Source organism: Cyanistes caeruleus, chromosome 3 (genome assembly GCF_971803275.1).
Source record: "Cyanistes caeruleus chromosome 3, bCyaCae1.hap1.1, whole genome shotgun sequence".
Taxonomy (NCBI): Eukaryota; Metazoa; Chordata; class Aves; order Passeriformes; family Paridae; genus Cyanistes; species Cyanistes caeruleus.
Window position 1 is genome coordinate 26,090,967 of NC_141703.1, and position 17,522 is coordinate 26,108,488.

The 17,522-nt window shown below is 43.1% G+C and overlaps 1 protein-coding gene and 1 long non-coding RNA gene across 3 annotated transcripts in view; one reads left to right on the forward strand and one right to left on the reverse strand.

The window, feature by feature from the left end:
* The window catches only part of LOC111922712 (uncharacterized), a 51,652-nt gene that overhangs the window by 8,551 nt on the left and 25,579 nt on the right, over window positions 1-17,522 (forward strand). Inside the window, exon 2 of the long non-coding RNA XR_015284273.1 lies at window positions 9,437-9,546. This is a non-coding gene — a long non-coding RNA (uncharacterized LOC111922712). The remainder of the gene's footprint in view (window positions 1-9,436; window positions 9,547-17,522) is intronic.
* On the reverse strand, window positions 6,271-16,402 carry LOC111922709 (uncharacterized). 2 transcript variants are annotated; one of them, XM_086880249.1, is made up of 2 exons: window positions 16,281-16,402; window positions 6,271-12,798 (listed from the first exon to the last, which is right to left on the reverse strand). In XM_086880249.1, the coding sequence occupies exons 1-2, from the start codon at window positions 16,364-16,366 to the stop codon at window positions 8,169-8,171; spliced, it is 4,716 nt and encodes a 1,571-aa protein (XP_086736375.1). In that variant the 5' UTR covers window positions 16,367-16,402; the 3' UTR covers window positions 6,271-8,168. The 2 variants fall into 2 exon arrangements, with proteins under 2 accessions (XP_086736375.1, XP_023774021.2); XM_023918253.2 differs by lacking the exon at window positions 16,281-16,402 and adding an exon at window positions 14,891-15,052.

Below are 17,522 nucleotides of genomic sequence, written 5' to 3' on the forward strand. Positions count from 1 at the left end.
TTAGAACAAAGGCCCAGAGCAAGTGTCGGGGGTCTCCCCCAGGGTTTGCTCCTCACAGACTAGCCCCAGGTTTGCCCAAATGCTCTGGCTGAGCAGCAGGCAGGGCTGGAATGCTTGCTGGTCACACTGGGCTGTCAGTGGCTAACTGTATGTCCATGTCCAAAGGTTTTGTTTTGCTGGAGTTTTCGTGTTCTGGGGAGGACAGCATCTGGCAATCTCAGCAGTAAAAGCTGTTTTCCTCAAAGGGGTAGCTGCCTGAGGCCTTTCCATGGTTCTAACATACTGATTTGGTCACCAGATTACTGACTTCTCTTGCCAGCCTTGAACCACAGGTAGCCAAACCTGATCCAGCCCTGCCACAGCACCGGGTTTGTTTCAGGTGTGCATTTAAAATCTGCCCTCGCCAAGCAAAGGCAAGGCAGGCAGTCGTGTCAGGTGGTGCAGCTCTGGCCAGCCACCCCCCTCTATGGGCAGTGTAGGAGGAGGCTGGTCCAACCACCCTGGTCCTTAGCCCATTACTGCTCCTATTTCAGCAGCCAGAGTCACCTCCCTGACACAGTTTTCCCCTTTCCCATATCTCAGGAGCCAGCAGGGAACAAGCTGCAGAAAATGTAATTTGCTGAGCTCTTTTCAAAACCATGCCATTTGTGTAATTAATGTTCCGTATTTTCTACCTATTCCCAGCTGTCAAATGAAACTTGGCATGCGCCAGCTCTCTCGGGTGTAGGGAAAACAGTTTGTATACTGATGAGACATTTACAGGTGCTGCTTGTCTTTATTTTTCATGCTCCTTCCCTGATAATGACAGAATGAATACGAGGTTATTATTTTATATGCTTTTACTATTTTAATCTTCTCAACACACAAAGAAGACTCAGTGGTACAAATAAGGAACCCTCTGAGGAGGAAAACAGTTTTATTGAGAAATCTGTATGGCATGACAATGGTAGAGACTTTCTTGTCACATTACGTGTGTAATTTAAATTAATTAATAAAGAAGATGTCTTTTGGGAATTTCTGGTCTTCTGCATTAAGTGTCCTGGAGCTTGGAGACATTTAGAGTTGAGAGATATTTAGTGGGACCTTATTTGGGTGTTTGGGTCACTGCTGCCTGCACTGTTCCCATTCCTGAGAAGAAAGATCTCAGTAACTGGGTTAACAATCCAGAGCTTCCTTTTGATAGTCCATTGTATTGGTACAGATCCCAAGGGGCACAAGGATTTCACTCTGATGGTGTAATTTGACTTCACAAGGTTTCTTGAGAAGGATGGACTGGCCCTAAAGTGTCCAAAAGGCTTCTTTCTTTGATTCCTTCCAGAAGTCTTGGGAAGTACAGTGATGGGAAGGGTTCACCTACTATTTTGATTGCATCTCAACCAGAAACTGCAGCAAATGCTGTTGTTCAGATCAAAATGGTGTGTAGCCTGCAGAAAGTAGTTGAAATTCTTTGTGGTAAAAGCATGGCACTGGCTGCATTTCCTACGGGGGTGCAGGGAGCTGGCTGTCTCTGCACACCAATTCTTTTGCTCACATGCTTTTCTTTTGTAGGTGCAGGGGCAAGTAGGTACCCATGAAACTTCTGCATTTCTGGAATCGAGGGCATTTTATTTAGAAGGGGCTTTGGTTGCCTGCCATGAGGCATCTTATGAATGAATCTTGGTTTTCAGAGAGCAAATGCTGAGCACTTTCCCCAAAAATCAGATCTGTGATAAGATACCCCTTTTTGGATATTCGAGGTCACTATCAATTTTTTAAAAGAGAGCCCATGACAGCTATTTGGTGGCTTTTTGAGGATAACCAGTTCAATGCACCATAGATTTTTATGGCTTTATTTCCCAGTGATTTTTCCCCCTGGCAGTACATTTCTGCTGTCGCGTGACAAGCATCACTGAGAGCCTGCTGTAGTGCTTGTTTGCCAAATGAAAATCTCACCATCTTACACAGTTGTTCTTGCACCTACAACTGAGGGCACATTGAGGTTACCACCAAGTACAGTAAAAGGAAGCGTGTAGCAATTACCTAAACTGTTTCAGGTCCTTCAGGTCAGAAGAGGTAAAATACTGACCTGCTGATTCTTTGGTTATTCAGTATACAAAAAATATTTTAGTTGGCAGGAAAGCAGATACCTAGCAAGCTTTCTTCTCTCCCTATTTTTCCTAAATTCTCATCAAGGAGTGAAAAATATTTAAATTCTATAAAAAGAAGTTTATAGAAATGAAAAGGAGAAATAAATCTCACAGGACCTACTAAAATTTGGGAACTGCATTGTGAGTGCAATAGTTAAAATGTTTTTCTGATAATACATAACTCTGTGCTCATTTCTCAGGTAACAGAGATTTACTTTAGTGTTCCTGAGAAACCCCCTGCCCCAAAACCTGTAAGGATCCTGGCTATTACTTGTCAGGTTTCTCTGATCAACCAGACAGACTTCTTTTGGATGGTGTCCATAGTGCACAGGAATAAGAGAAGAAATGTTTTCCTACTATTTCTGGCACTATTTTTCCTCTGCTTTCACCACTGCTTGCCTGCATTCTGCTTTACAAATTCAACCGTTAGGTGGGGCATTTCTACTGTCAGCAGCCCAGATTTCATCTGCAGCATATTGTGCCTGGGACAGATGCAGAGTAGTCCTGTGTGGTGGGATATGAGATCTCTTCTGTTCTCTTTAGTAAATTCTTCTTTTATCAGCTCCAAAATAGTATAAAGGGGGAAACCTGAGTCAAAAAGTACAACTTAAGGTCTCAGTCTCTATCTTTTTTGTCATGTGTGATGTGTTAAAGGTTATCCAGCTGAAGAAGATGCTGATCAATTACTAAGTTATACAGCTCATAGCCAAAAGTGTGCACTCGTTAATTTTTTTTTTTTTTTTAATTTCACTTGAACAATTTGGAATCAGATGGTACTACCAGGACAACTATTTCTTCCTGGTTCTGATGTCTGGGTGAAAGCAGTGACACATTTCCTGACACTGTAGTGGACCAGTTGTGTCTCATGATACAGCACTGGCCTCTGTTCTTCCATGGGGTAAACTTTCATAGGATTTGGGCTTCTTTTACTGGGAATAGCTATGCTTTATGTGCCCTTTTAAAATCTGAAATTAATGAAAAATGAAAAAAATCAACTTAAAAAAGAAAGAAAAAGATCTTTGTTATATAGAGACAATACTCATCCAGCATGGCTGAGCAGCCCTTTCTGAATTGGGGGGAGGGGGAGCTGTCCTATGACCTGAAGTCCCAGAAATATAGGCATCATGAAACTTCATGAAACTTTTGGGGAAAGTGATTGTCTCTTTGCAAACCTGGGATTCTGAGGCCTGGGTTTATCCCAGTGAGCCCCAAACACCTTAATCAAGGACTGTGTTGCTGCAGGAGATGGAGGGAGAGAGAGGCACATCCAGGGGGCAGTTGAACTTGTTCTGAGATTTGACTATGGCCTAATTAGAGAGGACATAAAAAAGTCTGAAGGACTTTACTGATGGCTGGTGCTGGGAGCCCGCCTGTCTTCTCTGCTGCCTCAGTCTCTATGCACCACTAGTTACTGAGTCCCCCTCAGACCTGCTTCTGCAGATGGGATCCTTCAAGTACCCCAGCTCCAGCTCAGCGTCTTAAATGCCTCTTTTATTCAAAAACTTCTGGAAAGCTTCACTTTGGAGACACCAAAGCAATGGACAATGCTTGAAGCAATAATATTGTCATTAATTTTGCTCAGTCTCCTTAAAAAATCTCTTTCCATGAGAGTCCAATTGCATAAAAATATGAAATTTCAAAATTTCTTCATATTCAAATTTCCCACCATAGAGGGACCTTGAAAAACCTTGTCTACCTGGGCTTTGGGGTTTTTTTTATATTCCCTGTTTCTGGTCTGGTTGTGATTGTGTACCTGTGTCTATAGCTAAGCCAGGGCCTTAAGAAACCATTACTAAAAAAAATTCCTGTTACATTTAGTATAGGCTGAGGATATAATTTCTCCAGTGACCTTGAGAGATGCTTGCCTTGAGAACTGTATTAGTAAAACAGAGGGCTGTAGTCTGGAAAAGGAACAGAACTGCATAGAATTACACCCATTGTCCAGAACCACAAAAGCAAAGAGATGTGCTGGCAGATGCCTCAAAAGTATCTGTTATTAGGTCAGATAAATTGAAACAGCAGCTAGGAGGGCTCTGTTCACTGCCTCTCCTGTGATGAAGTGGAGATATGCCTAGAGGATAGCAGGGACAGAAGGGCTCTGCTCCTGGCGGTAAAAAATTTATGAAGGACTACTGGACACTGGGAATGAAACTGTTTTGTGTCAGAAAGGGTCTAATAAGAGTTCAAGCCTGGCCATTTGCACACCTGGCACCATTTGCATAGATTAATATATCATTCCTCAAACTAGTTTTCTTTCTGAAATACTAATTTCTGGCATTTCTTTGCTTATCACCAGTGCTAAATTTCCTGCCCACATGGTCTGTAGTGACTTGTTTACTGCAAGACACACCAGTCTTCTACTGCTCCATCATCACTGGAATTTTTATGGCCTTGCTCTCTTCTTTCCTGAAGGATTAAGCGTGCTAACTCCCAGCATGAAGTGATTTCCTTAAGTGAGGCTTTACCCATAAGGATACATTTAATGCAAATCTATGTCAGGTTTTAAGCGTACTTTGGGGAGGGTCATTTGACTTGGATGGATGTTTTATTTTACTAGCAGAGATTGAGGCATGCCACAACCTAAAAGCTGACCCCCACAAGATGGATCTGCCTGGTTTACCCTGAACACAGGATGCTGGATCTTAGTCTACTAGTGTTGCATCTCTGTTGAGAAAAGCAAACAAAGCAGGTATAAAATGAAAGACTTAAGGGCCTCCTGGTGTGAAAGGACAAGCTCTGCTGAGAAGTACCTGCTTAATATTTGTCTAACTTTCTGGCAGAGACAAGAACTTCAATTTGTTACAGAGTTTACAGTTTGTTACAGAAATATTACTATATTCCCAGGTGGGAATAAGGGGCAAAGTCCCCCCCAATTTCTTTTAAAAGGTTAGGAAAAGAATAATTGAGATGGCTTAAAATTAGAACAATTAAAGTCTAATAAGATTAGTTAAAACTCCCTCTATGAGAAGGTGACTTGTCTAGTGGATAAGGGAAAGACTGAGTATATTGTCTAACTCGACCTTAATAAAGCCTTTGACACTATTTTCCACAGCACTGGCCTGGAGGAATTGGCTGCTCGTGGCTAGGATGGGTGAACTGTTTGCTGGCTAAAAAACCAGAGGGATGGCCAGGCCCAGAGGGTGAGGGTGAATGGAGTTGCATCCATCTGGTGTCTGGTCACCTGTGATGTTCCCCAGGACTCAGTACTGGGTCCAGTTCTGTTTAATACCTTTATCTGATGTGATCTGGATGCGGGGATTGAGCCTGCTGTGAGTTAGTTCCTGGGTGCCACCAAGCTGGGCAGGAGTGTTGATCTGCTGGAAGGCAGGAAGGCTCTGCAGAGGGGTCTGGACAGGCTGGATCGATGGGCTGAGATCAAGTGGTGTGAGGTTCATCAAGGCAAATTGCTGGCTCCTGCCTTTGGGTCACAATAACCCCAGGCAGTGCTACAGGACAGAGAGGCTGGAAAGGTTCCTGGAAGAAAAGGATCTGGGGGTGAACATGAGCCAGCAGTGCCCAGGTGCCCAAGAAGGCCAATGGCACCTGGCCTGTATCAGCAATAGTGTGGCCAGCAGGACCAGGGCAGTGATTGTCCCCTGTACTCAGCACTGGGGAGGCCACACCTCAAATCCTGTGTTCAGTTTTGGGCTTCTTGCTACAAGAAGGACATTGTGGGGCTGGAGCATGTCCAGAGAAGAGCAATGGAGCTGGTGAAGGGTCTGGAGCACAAGTCTGATGAGGATCTGCTGAGGGTGTTTGGCGTAGAGAAAAGGAAACTGAGGAGGGATCTCATCACTCTCTACAACTGCTTGAAAGGAGGTTTTAGTGAGGTTTGTGTTGGTCTCTTCTCCCAGGTAACAAGCAATGGACAAGAGGAGATGGCCTCAAGTTGTGCTGGGGGAGGTTTAGATTGGATATTAGGAAAACTTTCTTCACCAAAATGAGTGTCAGGGATTGGCACAGGCTGCACAGGGAAATGGCGGAGCTACCATCCCTGGAAAAAATATGTGGATGTGATGCTTAGGGACATGGTTTAGTGGTGGACTTGGTGGTGCTGGGTAATGGGTAGACACGATATTCTTAGAAATCTTTTCCAACCACAACAATTCTGTGATTCTGTGATATTCCTGTACAGGCAGAAGAAGACAGCTAATAGAGAATTTATTATTCAAGTCTGGTGCAAATGCTCCATGCTGTAAGGACTTTTCTCAAATGTGAAATGAAATCATGGACAATAAAAAGTAAATTGTGCTTTTGGCTTATTACAAAGTGGCCTTTACGGTTCCCAGTTTATAAAAGTTTGGTGGGCAAAGTAAACCGCTGTGTGCATGGGCAGTGTTGTATCTCCAATAAAATCTATTTTAGTTTTTGAGCACTGGTATGATATACCAATACATTTTTTATTTTGTGACCCTCTGTATGCCAGAAAGCCTAATTCTTGGCAGGTTGGGAAGGAAAATAAAATCAAAGTTTAAGCCTCTTCAGTGGTCAGGAGACACGATGTTCACGTTCCCACTTCCTCCCAGCAATGTCCCCGACTGGGCCAGCACTGTTGTCACGTATGTGACTCGTGTGCATTGTGCTGACAAATGGGTTTGATCTCAGCTTGCTGCCAGCCTGTTCTTGTCTTCAGTCTCTTGATGGCAGTGGGTGGGGGCATTCTGCCAACCTGGGCTTAAGGAACAGCCAGCCCTCAGCTGCAGAGGGTGGTTATGGAGAGCATCATAAAAATGGAAGGGAATTCACTGCCACAGGGAAGCAGGGCCTTGTTTGCATGAACCCTCTCTCCTGCTGAAGTTGAGTCCTTAGGATATGCCTTTAGGTTCCTCCACAGTAAGTTTTAATATGAATGTGCTGTTTAAATGCTAGGCTAAACTTGTGTATGGGAGAGCTGGCACTGCGAGACGTCCTGTCTGTCACAGCTTTACAAAGACACCCCAGGCAGCAACCCTGCCCTCCCTTCTCCAGAACAATGTTCATCAAACACAAACCTTTTGCAGAAGATGCTATTATTGTAAACACAAAAATTCATACCCTATTAGTAGGATTCAGTGACACTGGCTGCTTTTTACTGCTCTGTTTCACATTGCATTGTAAAATAAAAACTTTCTAAGACTTTAAATGTGAGCTGAGGCACCTGCCTCATGTCTGTGTGCCCCAGCATTTGTAATGGGACAGATGTCCCAGGAAAAGCTGAATTGCTATGTCAAAGTGTTGAGCCCCTCTGGCTTACCTTGTCCTCATGGCCTTTCAGCATTGAGCTTTTTTGAGCTCTTACACTTGTTGCATATTCATTTGCAGTAATTAAGAACCTCTTGAAATGGCATACTTTTACAGCAATAATGCATACAGTGTGTGTGGACAGAGTGCAAATAGCTTCAGAGGAGGCAAAATCACAATTTTTCCAATATTAATATTAATGAGGCTGACCATTTGCATTTGCGGTAAATCCCCTTGTAGCATCAATGTCCTTTGAGGATTTTTCTGCAGATAAATGAAGCATTCCCCTCCTTCCCTCACTACTTCTGCTAACAGTGTCACTCAGAGCAGCAATAGATCAACAGTTCCTGCTAATCTGTGAAAAGGCAGAGCTTAGAACAAGTGCTTTTTGACATAATTAAAACTATACTGCCTACCACTATTCCTGAAAGAAGTACTAGCAGAGTTTCATTAGAACAAGTAAATACAAATAGAGTTCAGCCTGAACAGTTGTCTTTGTTGCAAACAAAGCCCATTAGTTAGCAAGGAGAATTTGAAGCAGGACTGAATTCACGCTGATCTCAAAGCCCTTCTCATATTTAATTTATAAACTGATGATTAATTCAGTGATTAGCTAATTCACTTGCAGTGATTAATTTAATTCATGTCTTCAGGCTAATGTTTAAGAAAGAAAAAAACCCTATCTCTGATAGATGCACTTCAATGTCCTTGTGATTAAAAAATGATAATATAATGCCCTGGAGAAAAAAGGAGAAAAGAAAGATCAAGTGAATCGGTAGCATGATCTGTTGTAAGTTCTTGCCTAAGCTGTAGCTGTAATTTTTAGCTGTGATGTTTAAATGTGTCAGTTACTCTAATGATCAATGGTTTGAAAGCCGAATCTAAGGATCCTTCACTGTAGCTTTCCACTGTGTATTTTGAGAATGGTGTTACTTTGGAGCAGTCCTCCAGCTCTGCTTTTTTCTCACTTGTTTTGCCAGCTGCCTGCCTGCTCCCCTCCCTTTCAGCAGCATCTTTCTCATGCCCCACCAACGTCTTTGACGAGAGTGCTTTGTACTTCTTAAATCCAGGCTGCTTTTCTCTGCTTCCAGTAGGATTTACCTCATCTTTCGATGCAACATGTAATGATGAGGATGATTTGGGGGATTTCTCTGTATTAGACAAGCTGGTCTCTTTCGGGGCAACACTGCTTTTACAGTTTATGCCATTGCTTGGCAATGGAGATTGATAGTTTCTGAAATCATCCACAGGGCCCTCCTGTCCTGAGCCATCAATGCTGTACCTCTCTGATTGAGCTGAAGAGCCTAGCTGGTATTTCTCTCTTCTCTCAGGTTCACTATTCTTTTCCGGACTACCAGCTTTATATGTTGGCTTTTCATCATGTGGTGGTGGCAAATGCTCCTTTTTGGTTGTGGCATTATTTTCTTGAGACTTCACAGGCAAATTTGGGTGTGGGGACTGGCACATCCCAGAAGATGGATCTTTGCTTTTATCTTTTAGAGCATTTGCATTAGTCTTTGTAAAAGTTTCTGATACAGTTTGTGGTTTTCCTCCTCCTGGAATATTTTTCTCAGGCTCCAGTAATTTACTTAATGGAGGTAATGGATGGTTCCCAGAACCTTGGTATTTATCTTTCTCTTTTACAGCCTTTTCTTCAGGTGACCTGGTGTCCTCTCCTGCTGGTTTCTTTTGCTTCCTGTCTCCTGAAGTGCTTTTTTCTTGAGGCTTCAGCACTTCTTTTGAAGAAGGCAGCTTCTCAGAATTTGGATCTCCATTCTTTTCTTTTACATAATTAGTACCAGGCTTCTTAAAACCTGAAGAATCTGATGTTTTTTGCTTTTGTTCTGGAGTAATTTTTTCTTGGGGCTTAACCAATGTTTCTGGTGGTACTGATGGATACTTCCTAGAACTTGGAATTTTGTCTTTCTCTTTTGCAGTATTTGTATCAGGTGTCAGAAAATCTTCAAATCTCATTTGCTGTTTGTCTCCTGGAATATTTTGCTCATCCATTTCTGATTTTCTTGATGGAGGTAGCTGGTGCTTCCCAGAAAACTGCTGCTCAATATCCTCTTTTACTACCTCTGTTTCAGGTGATCCAGTGTCTTCTGCTGCTGATATATTTTGCTTCCTCTCTCCTGAAGAACTTCTGTCATGACAATTTGCCACTTTGTTTGAAGAAGGTGACTGGAACTTCTCAGAGGTATGTTTAGTCTCTTTTTTGTCTGGCTTAGCTTCAGGCTTTACAAGGTCACCTGGTGACATCTGTTTCTGTGTCTCTAGAGCAGTAATGTCCTCATCAGCCATCTTACTGTCCTGCCTTGCTGTATTTCTTGGCAGCACTGAATAATTGTGGAAGTCTGACTCAAGGTTTTCTAGCTCTTCACTGTCATTAGTATGTTTCATTGGCTCATCTGTTGAGTCCAGATGTTTTTTCCTATTGTTGCAATAGATGTTTTCATCGCCTGTCATATCATGTTTGTGTTTCACCAAATCTCTTGGAGATGCTAGATGCTCCAAACTCTGTCCAGTATTTTTCACTCCTTGAATGTTAGTATCATTCTCTGATGAAGGTAACTGGGATGTTTGAGGACTATGAGCATCATTCTCCTTTGAAGAGTTATTATCATAGTCCACAGTATCATTTGGTGTGAATACTTGTTCCTCCTCAAATTTATGCAAGACATTTCTCTCTTCTTTCTCCTCTCTCTCCATCCTATCACTTTCATGCTTCATGTCATCATCTGATGAGAAGAGCTTATCCCTTGTGTACTCAGATATTTTATTTCTACTTTTTGCATCCTTCTTCTGGTTTGAGATTAATTCAGCTGATGAAGGAATTGGGTTCTCTTCTAGCATATCACATCCATGCTTTTTGGTATCATCTAATATTGGTGTTTGGCTCTTCTCCAAGGGTAATAGGGGATTTCCTGGTAGTGTGGTTTTATTTTCACGTTTTCCTGGCTTTGTGATTGAATGTGAAAGACAGTTCTCAAGTCTCTGACATGAATTTGTCTCTTTGTCTGTAGAATTTTCATTTTCTGTTGCATTATCTGGAAATCGTGCTTGGTTCTTAAAATCAAACATAGTTTTCTTCTTCCCCATTGTGTCATTCCCACAATCTGTCAGCTCATCTGAAAGGGGGTGTGGATGCTTCTCACAGCCATGGCTGTCATGCTCATGTTCCACAGCACCAGCTCCCTGTCCCACCAGATCAATAGGTGGAAGTGCTGGAGTATTTCCAAGAGTGTGATGGATACTTTGTCCTGCAATCCCACTCATTGATATTGGTAAAGGGATTGACAAGGGTGACTGCCATGCCTCAGAGTCAGACCAGGGCATCTCATCTGCAGTGTCCTCTTCATGCTCAATGAAAGATTCAGATGGCTTGTGGCAGGTCTCCAGGTCAGTTAAGGAACTCCTTTGCAGGGCTTGGTTGTTTGAGTGATTCATCACTTCATTTGATGAAGAGAATTTGTCCTGCCCAAAATCTTCTGAAATAAAGAAACTATGCTTCACAAGGTCATCTGGCAAAGGGCTCAGTATCTTTTCCAAAGAAGAGGTGTTCTCTTCTGCAGCACCAGGCTTTGGCTCCAGGCTCTCTTTTGAGAAGAGTGTAGGTTTGTTCTGATTTGCATCTGGAACTGGCATGTCCCCATTGGAAACATTAAAGTTATTTTGTGAGCTAAAATACACTTGAGGAGGCTGAGCCTGCATAGTTTTTAATCCATTTTGCATTTGGCTGTTGGGTGTCTTATTCTCCTCCTCCTCTATGTTTGGGACATCACTATCATTTTTGCTAGCAGACATTTTGTCTTCACTGTGAAATGTTGCTTCTTTTTTGGCTTCCTTTGAACATTTGACTCTTAAATCCAGCGCCTCTATTGGTGGCTTTGTGCCAGAAGCTGGTGTTAGGACAGTCAGCTGTCTATCATCCATTGAAGACTCAAGTTCACAAGATGCTGAAAATTTTGGAGAGTAAAATGGCAGAATGTTTTCCAGTACTTTCTGCTCTGGAAAACATTTTTGGCCTGCAAAGAAAGGATCTTTTTCTGGCTCTGTGAGCTCTGTGTCATCTTCGTCTGAACAGTATACATACAGAGATATTTCAGGAATCTCTCCTGGTTTGGTATCCTGAGGACTTTGTTCATGGGATTCTCCAGCTGTGCTATAGTCAGGTGAGTCAGAAGGTGGGCTGTCTTCCTTAACATGTTGCAGAGCATTGGTAATTCCCAATAGTGAAGATGTGTCAGGCCCAGCTGGCATGTTAGTCCTGTCACAGTCTAGACCACATTCAGGTAAGGGAGGAATGGAGTTTGCGAGAGCTTTGTTTTCATGCGTAGTTGAAGAGTTATCTAGAACAAGATGAAAGTTGGGTCCCTGTTTTGTGGAATCTATTTTAGCCTCAGCACTGTCCTTCGCATCTGACATGGCCTCTGGTGCCACCAGTAACTCTTCTTTGTCCTCCCTGTCCTGTGCTGCATTTGCCAGTGTTTTGTTCTCTCCGTGGTCTCTGTTGGATCCCTCCTTTTCCTTCAGTAGTGTGGCGTGACCAAAAGGCTGCTTTGTGGCATTATTTTTCGACCAGCTCCAAGGATGGTTAATTTTGGTAGCCATGCTGAGTCTGGGCACTGGGACCACGGAGCACACTAAATTTTGTGACTCTGGGCTCTTTATACCTGTGGCTGTCATTGCTGCCATGCGCAGCACTCTGACCTCAGGCTTATGAATAGCTTTTCTGCTGGGGAAGTTTTTAGTCTTTCTCTCACCTTTGCGCAAGAGTGATGCTTTCACCTCTGCAGCTGAGCAGAGAGTGCTTTGTTCAAACTGCTCCTTCAGTTTGGACAAGACTGAATTCTTGTTGACTATTTTTGGCAAACTGCTGTTTGTTCCCTTCTTTTTCCAGCTGGGAGACTTCTCCTTGGCTTCTTTTTCTTCAGCAGCTAAAAATTTCTTCAGGATGTTCTTCACTGTGTTTTTCCCAGTCACACTACTCCACCTTACCCTCTCACTGGGTATTACATCTGCATCCTCCTCCACTGCTTTCCCATCTCCCTTCCTGTCTCTACTTCTGTCCAGCTTGTTACCAGTCCTGCTCACCCACATCTTCTCTTTAATGACCAGTTTGCCAACTTCTCTTCTCTTCTTGGTGTACGGCTCACGATTGTTGTTTAGAAACCTGGACCGCAAGAGCTGAAATCTGGTTGGATATTGAACCCTGATTGGATCTGGACATGGCTGGTTAGAGCTCACCTGGTTTTCTTTACCTTCTGCCCATTTTGTCCTCTTGTTGCTGATCTGTGGATCCCCGGCCGTGAGCTCGGTGACGTATAGCAGCAGGCTGCTGAGAACAGCAAAGGCTCCTGGCTCTGTTGCCATCCTATTGAGCTTCTTCTTCAGCACCAGAGGGTCTATAAGCATCTTATTATCTCCACAGAAGTGTGCGCTTTTGGTGCTGTGCAAGAGAAAACATAAATGTCTTTTCAAGTCGTCAACATTGTCACTACCTTCTTACTTTGCTTTAATGGCATGCTGCTACGCATGAAATGGGAAAAAACCACTTAAATGTAGAACTTCTCAAAGAGAGTTGATGTTAGTGGCCTGTTAAAAAGCATGCAAAGTGCTCAACAAGCTTCATGATGCATGGTGTAGCAGGAGCATGAGGGCTTTGTCCCACACAGCACCGCCAGCTCTTTCTTCTGTGTGTTGTGGGCAGTGGAAGCACTTAGGGAAGCAAGCAATGCTAGTCGGGGTCACTGCATCTCCTCTGTCCCTCATTTAGAATTACCATGTTCTAAAGTGAGGGCAACACTGAAGGTATTTTCCTTTCCTTCTAGGTAAAATGTAGGCAAAGATAAATATGATGAGATTGCAGTTAGCAGGAAACCATGGTTCTGTCTCTGGTTTATAACCATTAAAACAAAATATCAAGACTGAGAGGCCCAAATGTTCCACTGATGGCTTTTACTATTGGTACAGGTTAGAAGTCAGTAGATACCTCCTAAGAATTAAAAAAAAACCCCAAAACAAACAACAACGGGGTTGCTGTTATTTGCTTTTTGATAGCATTCAAATCCCACATCAGGACTATGCTCTTAAATCTGCTTTGTGAAGGCTATCACCACAATAGTAACCCTGGCAATGTCCCTTGACTACAACCTCTTTTAATCTGGAGGAAGAGGGATGGTATGTTGGACCTTTGCTTGTTTGGAGAATCAGGCCCTCGGACAGCTGGGGATTTAGGCAATGCTTTAATTGGTGTGGATCTGTTACTAAATAAAATACTGAACTCAGCACAAAAGCTGGAGCTTGAAGTCAATAACAATAGACGGGTCTAGGAGGGAAGAATCAAGAGGTGTCAGCTTTCTGACACCATGAGAAGCTGGAGGGGTACTTCACCATTCAGTGAAATAGCTTCATAAACAGAATGCAGCCTGCATACCCGCAGGGGATTAATTTTGATAAGCAGAAGTGGAATAAAACATTCTTTAAATTAAGTCCACATGTAGAAAATGAAGAAAGGCAGCAAAGACACTCATGCTTTAGGGAGTGTCAAGCTCAAAGGTTGGGGAAGGCCCAGCTGTGCCCCAGCAGCTGGCACCCCATGGTCTCTGAAAGAAACTGGACCCGGCCCCTCAGTGCAATATTATGCAGGCTGTTTGCAGAGTGAGGGGCTGGTCCTTGTCCAGTTGGGTTGTGACATTTGGATTCCATTTGGCTGCATTTCAAGTGCACATATTGAAAATTACATCCTTCAGCAGACGGATGCATTTGCCATCTTGAATGGAAGAAAGTCTATTTATAACGACTTTGTGGGTATTTTTAAAGGCCAATAAAAGAAAAATGCCTGACAACTGGCCCATGTCTAATGTGAAAAAGAATACCTTGTAGGTTTTGATAGGGAGTGACCACATTTCAACATTGCACAGGTGGTATCATCCACCCTTTCCCATACCAAATTGACCACAGCCAAGGAGACAAAGCTTCTATGTTGCACCAAGAAGCTCATTTGTCCCAGCTATGGGAATTTTCAGAATAAAGAAAGAACCAGAATTCAGAGTATAATTCACTAAAAATATCCAGCTTCATTCCCTCTCCTAGCAAGTCTGCTGATATTTTAACTTCAAGATTGCCATCCCTCTCCTCCCTAACTAGTATCTGGTGTATTCAGAAAAACACGTGGGGCCATCAACCAATGTGCTTTAGGGTCATCTCTGATCTCTCAGAACAGCAGTGGAACCAGATGCCCTGCTTACCCCTCCCTTCAGGACTGCTTTGGAGCTATAAATGGCCACAGTAAAATACAGACTAGTCTTGCTTTCAACATAGCCAAACTACTATTGACTGTGAAGGGAAGAAGATCAGACCCTCTCTGCTAGGAATATTCACAGTAATTAATCACATATGAGCTATAAAATTCAAACAACTTCGTTAAAATACACTACAAGTGAGCTCTATTCAGGGATTTCCTTTTCCATGTTAGAGTGTTATTACAGGATGCCATCTGAAATGTAGCATTTGTGGGAATACTGCATTGCCTTAAGTACCAAGACATGTTGCATGGGTTGAGTGTTTGATCCATATTCACCAGCCAGCGGCAGAAAATGAACAAACAGCTATGGCACCTATTTAGGGCATCTGCAGTTCTTCCAAGATGACGTCACCTGCAAATGACCATCGTGACCATGTAAATCTGAAATGCATTCTGTGCAAGGGCAGTGGTACAATGACACTGAATTCTGACACCACCTCAGAAAATGAAGGTAGTGGTAAATCTGCTTGAACCTAGTGTTTGGAAAACAACATGGTTTCCCCTCAAGGAAGGAGGCCTAAGTAAGGGCCTCATGTTTGGGAGCATGACCACCATTCTCAGCAGGCTAAGTCATCATCCTTAATTTTTCCTTACTGTCTTTTCCCAAGTTGCATCCTGTGCCTCTTAAACTATGTCATCTATCAATGAAATACAGTCACCTCTGTATCAACTACAAAGTCAGTTCTAATCCCATTGGCAGTATCCAGACAGGTAATCCCCATGCACGGGGGAACCCTGTGCCAGCAGAATTCACTTCCCAGCGCTGTGAGCTATGCCATATGATGAGGCAGACACTTGGGCTCCTCCCTGATCCTGCAAAATGGTCTAACATGTATTTTATCTGCCTCTCTTCCTCTGGAGAGGAATTTTGGTTTCCAATCTTTTTAATGTATGTGATGTATCTCAATGTGCTGCTGGTTTATGGAACTGTTGCTGCATGGTTTTCAGTGTTTGGAGGACAGACTGCTTAGTCCTGCAGAGGAGGCAAAGCCACCTTCAAAAGTTTCCTGTCTTCTTGGCCCACAAATACTTAGGATGCATAAGACAGGCTGCTTAGTTACTTATTTATAGGTTCTTTGGGGACACTTATCACAGGCAGCATCAGAGTGGTAACAGCCTAATATGCTAATGGGCAGCAGTGCAACCCTATCCTGCTGGCTGGCCTGTCCCAGAGAAACCTCTGCAGTGGACACCCCTGTGTTGTGAGAGGAGGAGAGCTGAGGTGCCAAGGGAGAGAAGCTGGCACTCTTTCCCAGACCTGCCCGCTGCCTCCAGCACCAGTGCACTCCAAGTTTCCCATTCTGCTAGGGATCCAGATGCTGCTGAGTAGCAGGGTGTGGTGGCATCCCATGGCATTTGCTAAAAGCATACGGTTGTAGGATTTTCTCGTTTAATGTCTCTGGTGTGCAAAAGAGAAGGTCCTGTCTCCTGATCCTGAATTTCATGTTAAATATCTGATCACCATTTTAGACACTCTGGCAGCAAAAGGACTGGCTGTTGCAGGGACAGTGGAATGGGCAGAAGGAAACAGCATTATGGAGGCCTCATCAAAAAACAAGAAACAAATTGAAAACACTGTCCAGCCTGCAAAAGTTGTCAGAAATCAATGGATTGGTCTGCCTTACTGTTGGTAGGCTCTGGGGAAATGGCCATGAACTGGTGTGTGCAAGGTCCTGCATCTCATAGCCTCCCTCATCCCTGGGCATCTCATCACTGCTTGGCTCTGCGAGGTGTTTGGTCCAACAATCTGCCCCTAGATAAGGAAGACAACCAGGAGCAGCTTTGCCCACTCAAAACAATGCACAGGCCTTTTGAGTGTGCTCAGCGAAATGATGGCCAAGGCACTGCTCACCCCAACAGCTGCAGAAAGGGTGCTTTATAGGTTCAGTCTTTTTTTTCAATGAGATTCTCTTACTGATCTCTGAAACACAACTTGGTCCTGCGCAGGTTAGATAGAAGGTAAAGTGGGAAAAATTATGAATGCTCTTAATATCTGTTGGTGATTATTTTTTCTAAAGGAAGAAGAAAAGCCAAAGTACTAGAGAAAGTCCTACCTTATGCAGAACATGTTCTTCTCTCTTCTCTACAGCTGAATCTATTACAGGAGAGCTAGAGGCATCCTAAACTAGAAGCAATGTTTTCAGAAAGTCTTGGTATTCTCTGGCACCACAAGCTACTGACACAATTGCTGCCTTTGGTTTAACACGTCTCCAAAGCAAACAAGAAAGCACCTTGCGAAGCTGCCAAGAGAAAACATGCTAAAAACACAGAGCGAGAGGTAACGCATAGTACGGAAAACCTTTTCATACGGACATTGTCATGCAGGCTGCTATTCCTACTGACAGGCATCACCTGCTCCTGTGTCTGTCACATAACATCCCAGTGACGATTCCAGCAATGGCTTACATGGAAAAAGGCGTAGGAAAGTACTCATGTATTTTTAGCTATCATTTTAAAACACAGGTCAGCAGCTGGAGAAAGACAGGAGAAACCAACACCACGTAGGCAATCACACATGGTAGAAATTAGAAAGTATTACGTGGATCTCACTTTCTGAACTTCTAAGGTAAACCATGAGGTTAAATTTGGGAACAATTTCTGAGCTCACATCTGTGTTATTTCATTGAGGATTCCATATTTGTGCCTGTGCTGCTCTTGGGGGCATTAGGATCTCGTCATCAAGGCCTACTGTTTGCTTTTTTTGTGGTATGCAACTTTTAACCCAATCGTAGTTTGCTGGTTTTCTTGAAAAATGAGAAAATAAGAGAAAAAGGAAAAATGAAAAGAAGGAAAAAAGGGAAAGGAAAAGGAAAAGAAAAAGGAATGAAAAAAAGGACAAGAAAAAAAAAATTAAAAAAGAAGAAAAA

What these genes read in the sequence shown, in the direction of transcription:
- LOC111922709 (XM_086880249.1), bottom strand. Translation starts at nt 16,366, where the DNA reads ATGAGATGCCCAGGGATGAGGGAGGCTATGAGATGCAGGACCTTGCAC. An exon ending in TTCCCCAGAGCCTACCAACA is followed by an intron (nt 12,799 to 16,280) that starts GTAAGGCAGACC and finishes TCTCTTGCACAG; the next exon opens with CACCAAAAGCGCACACTTCT.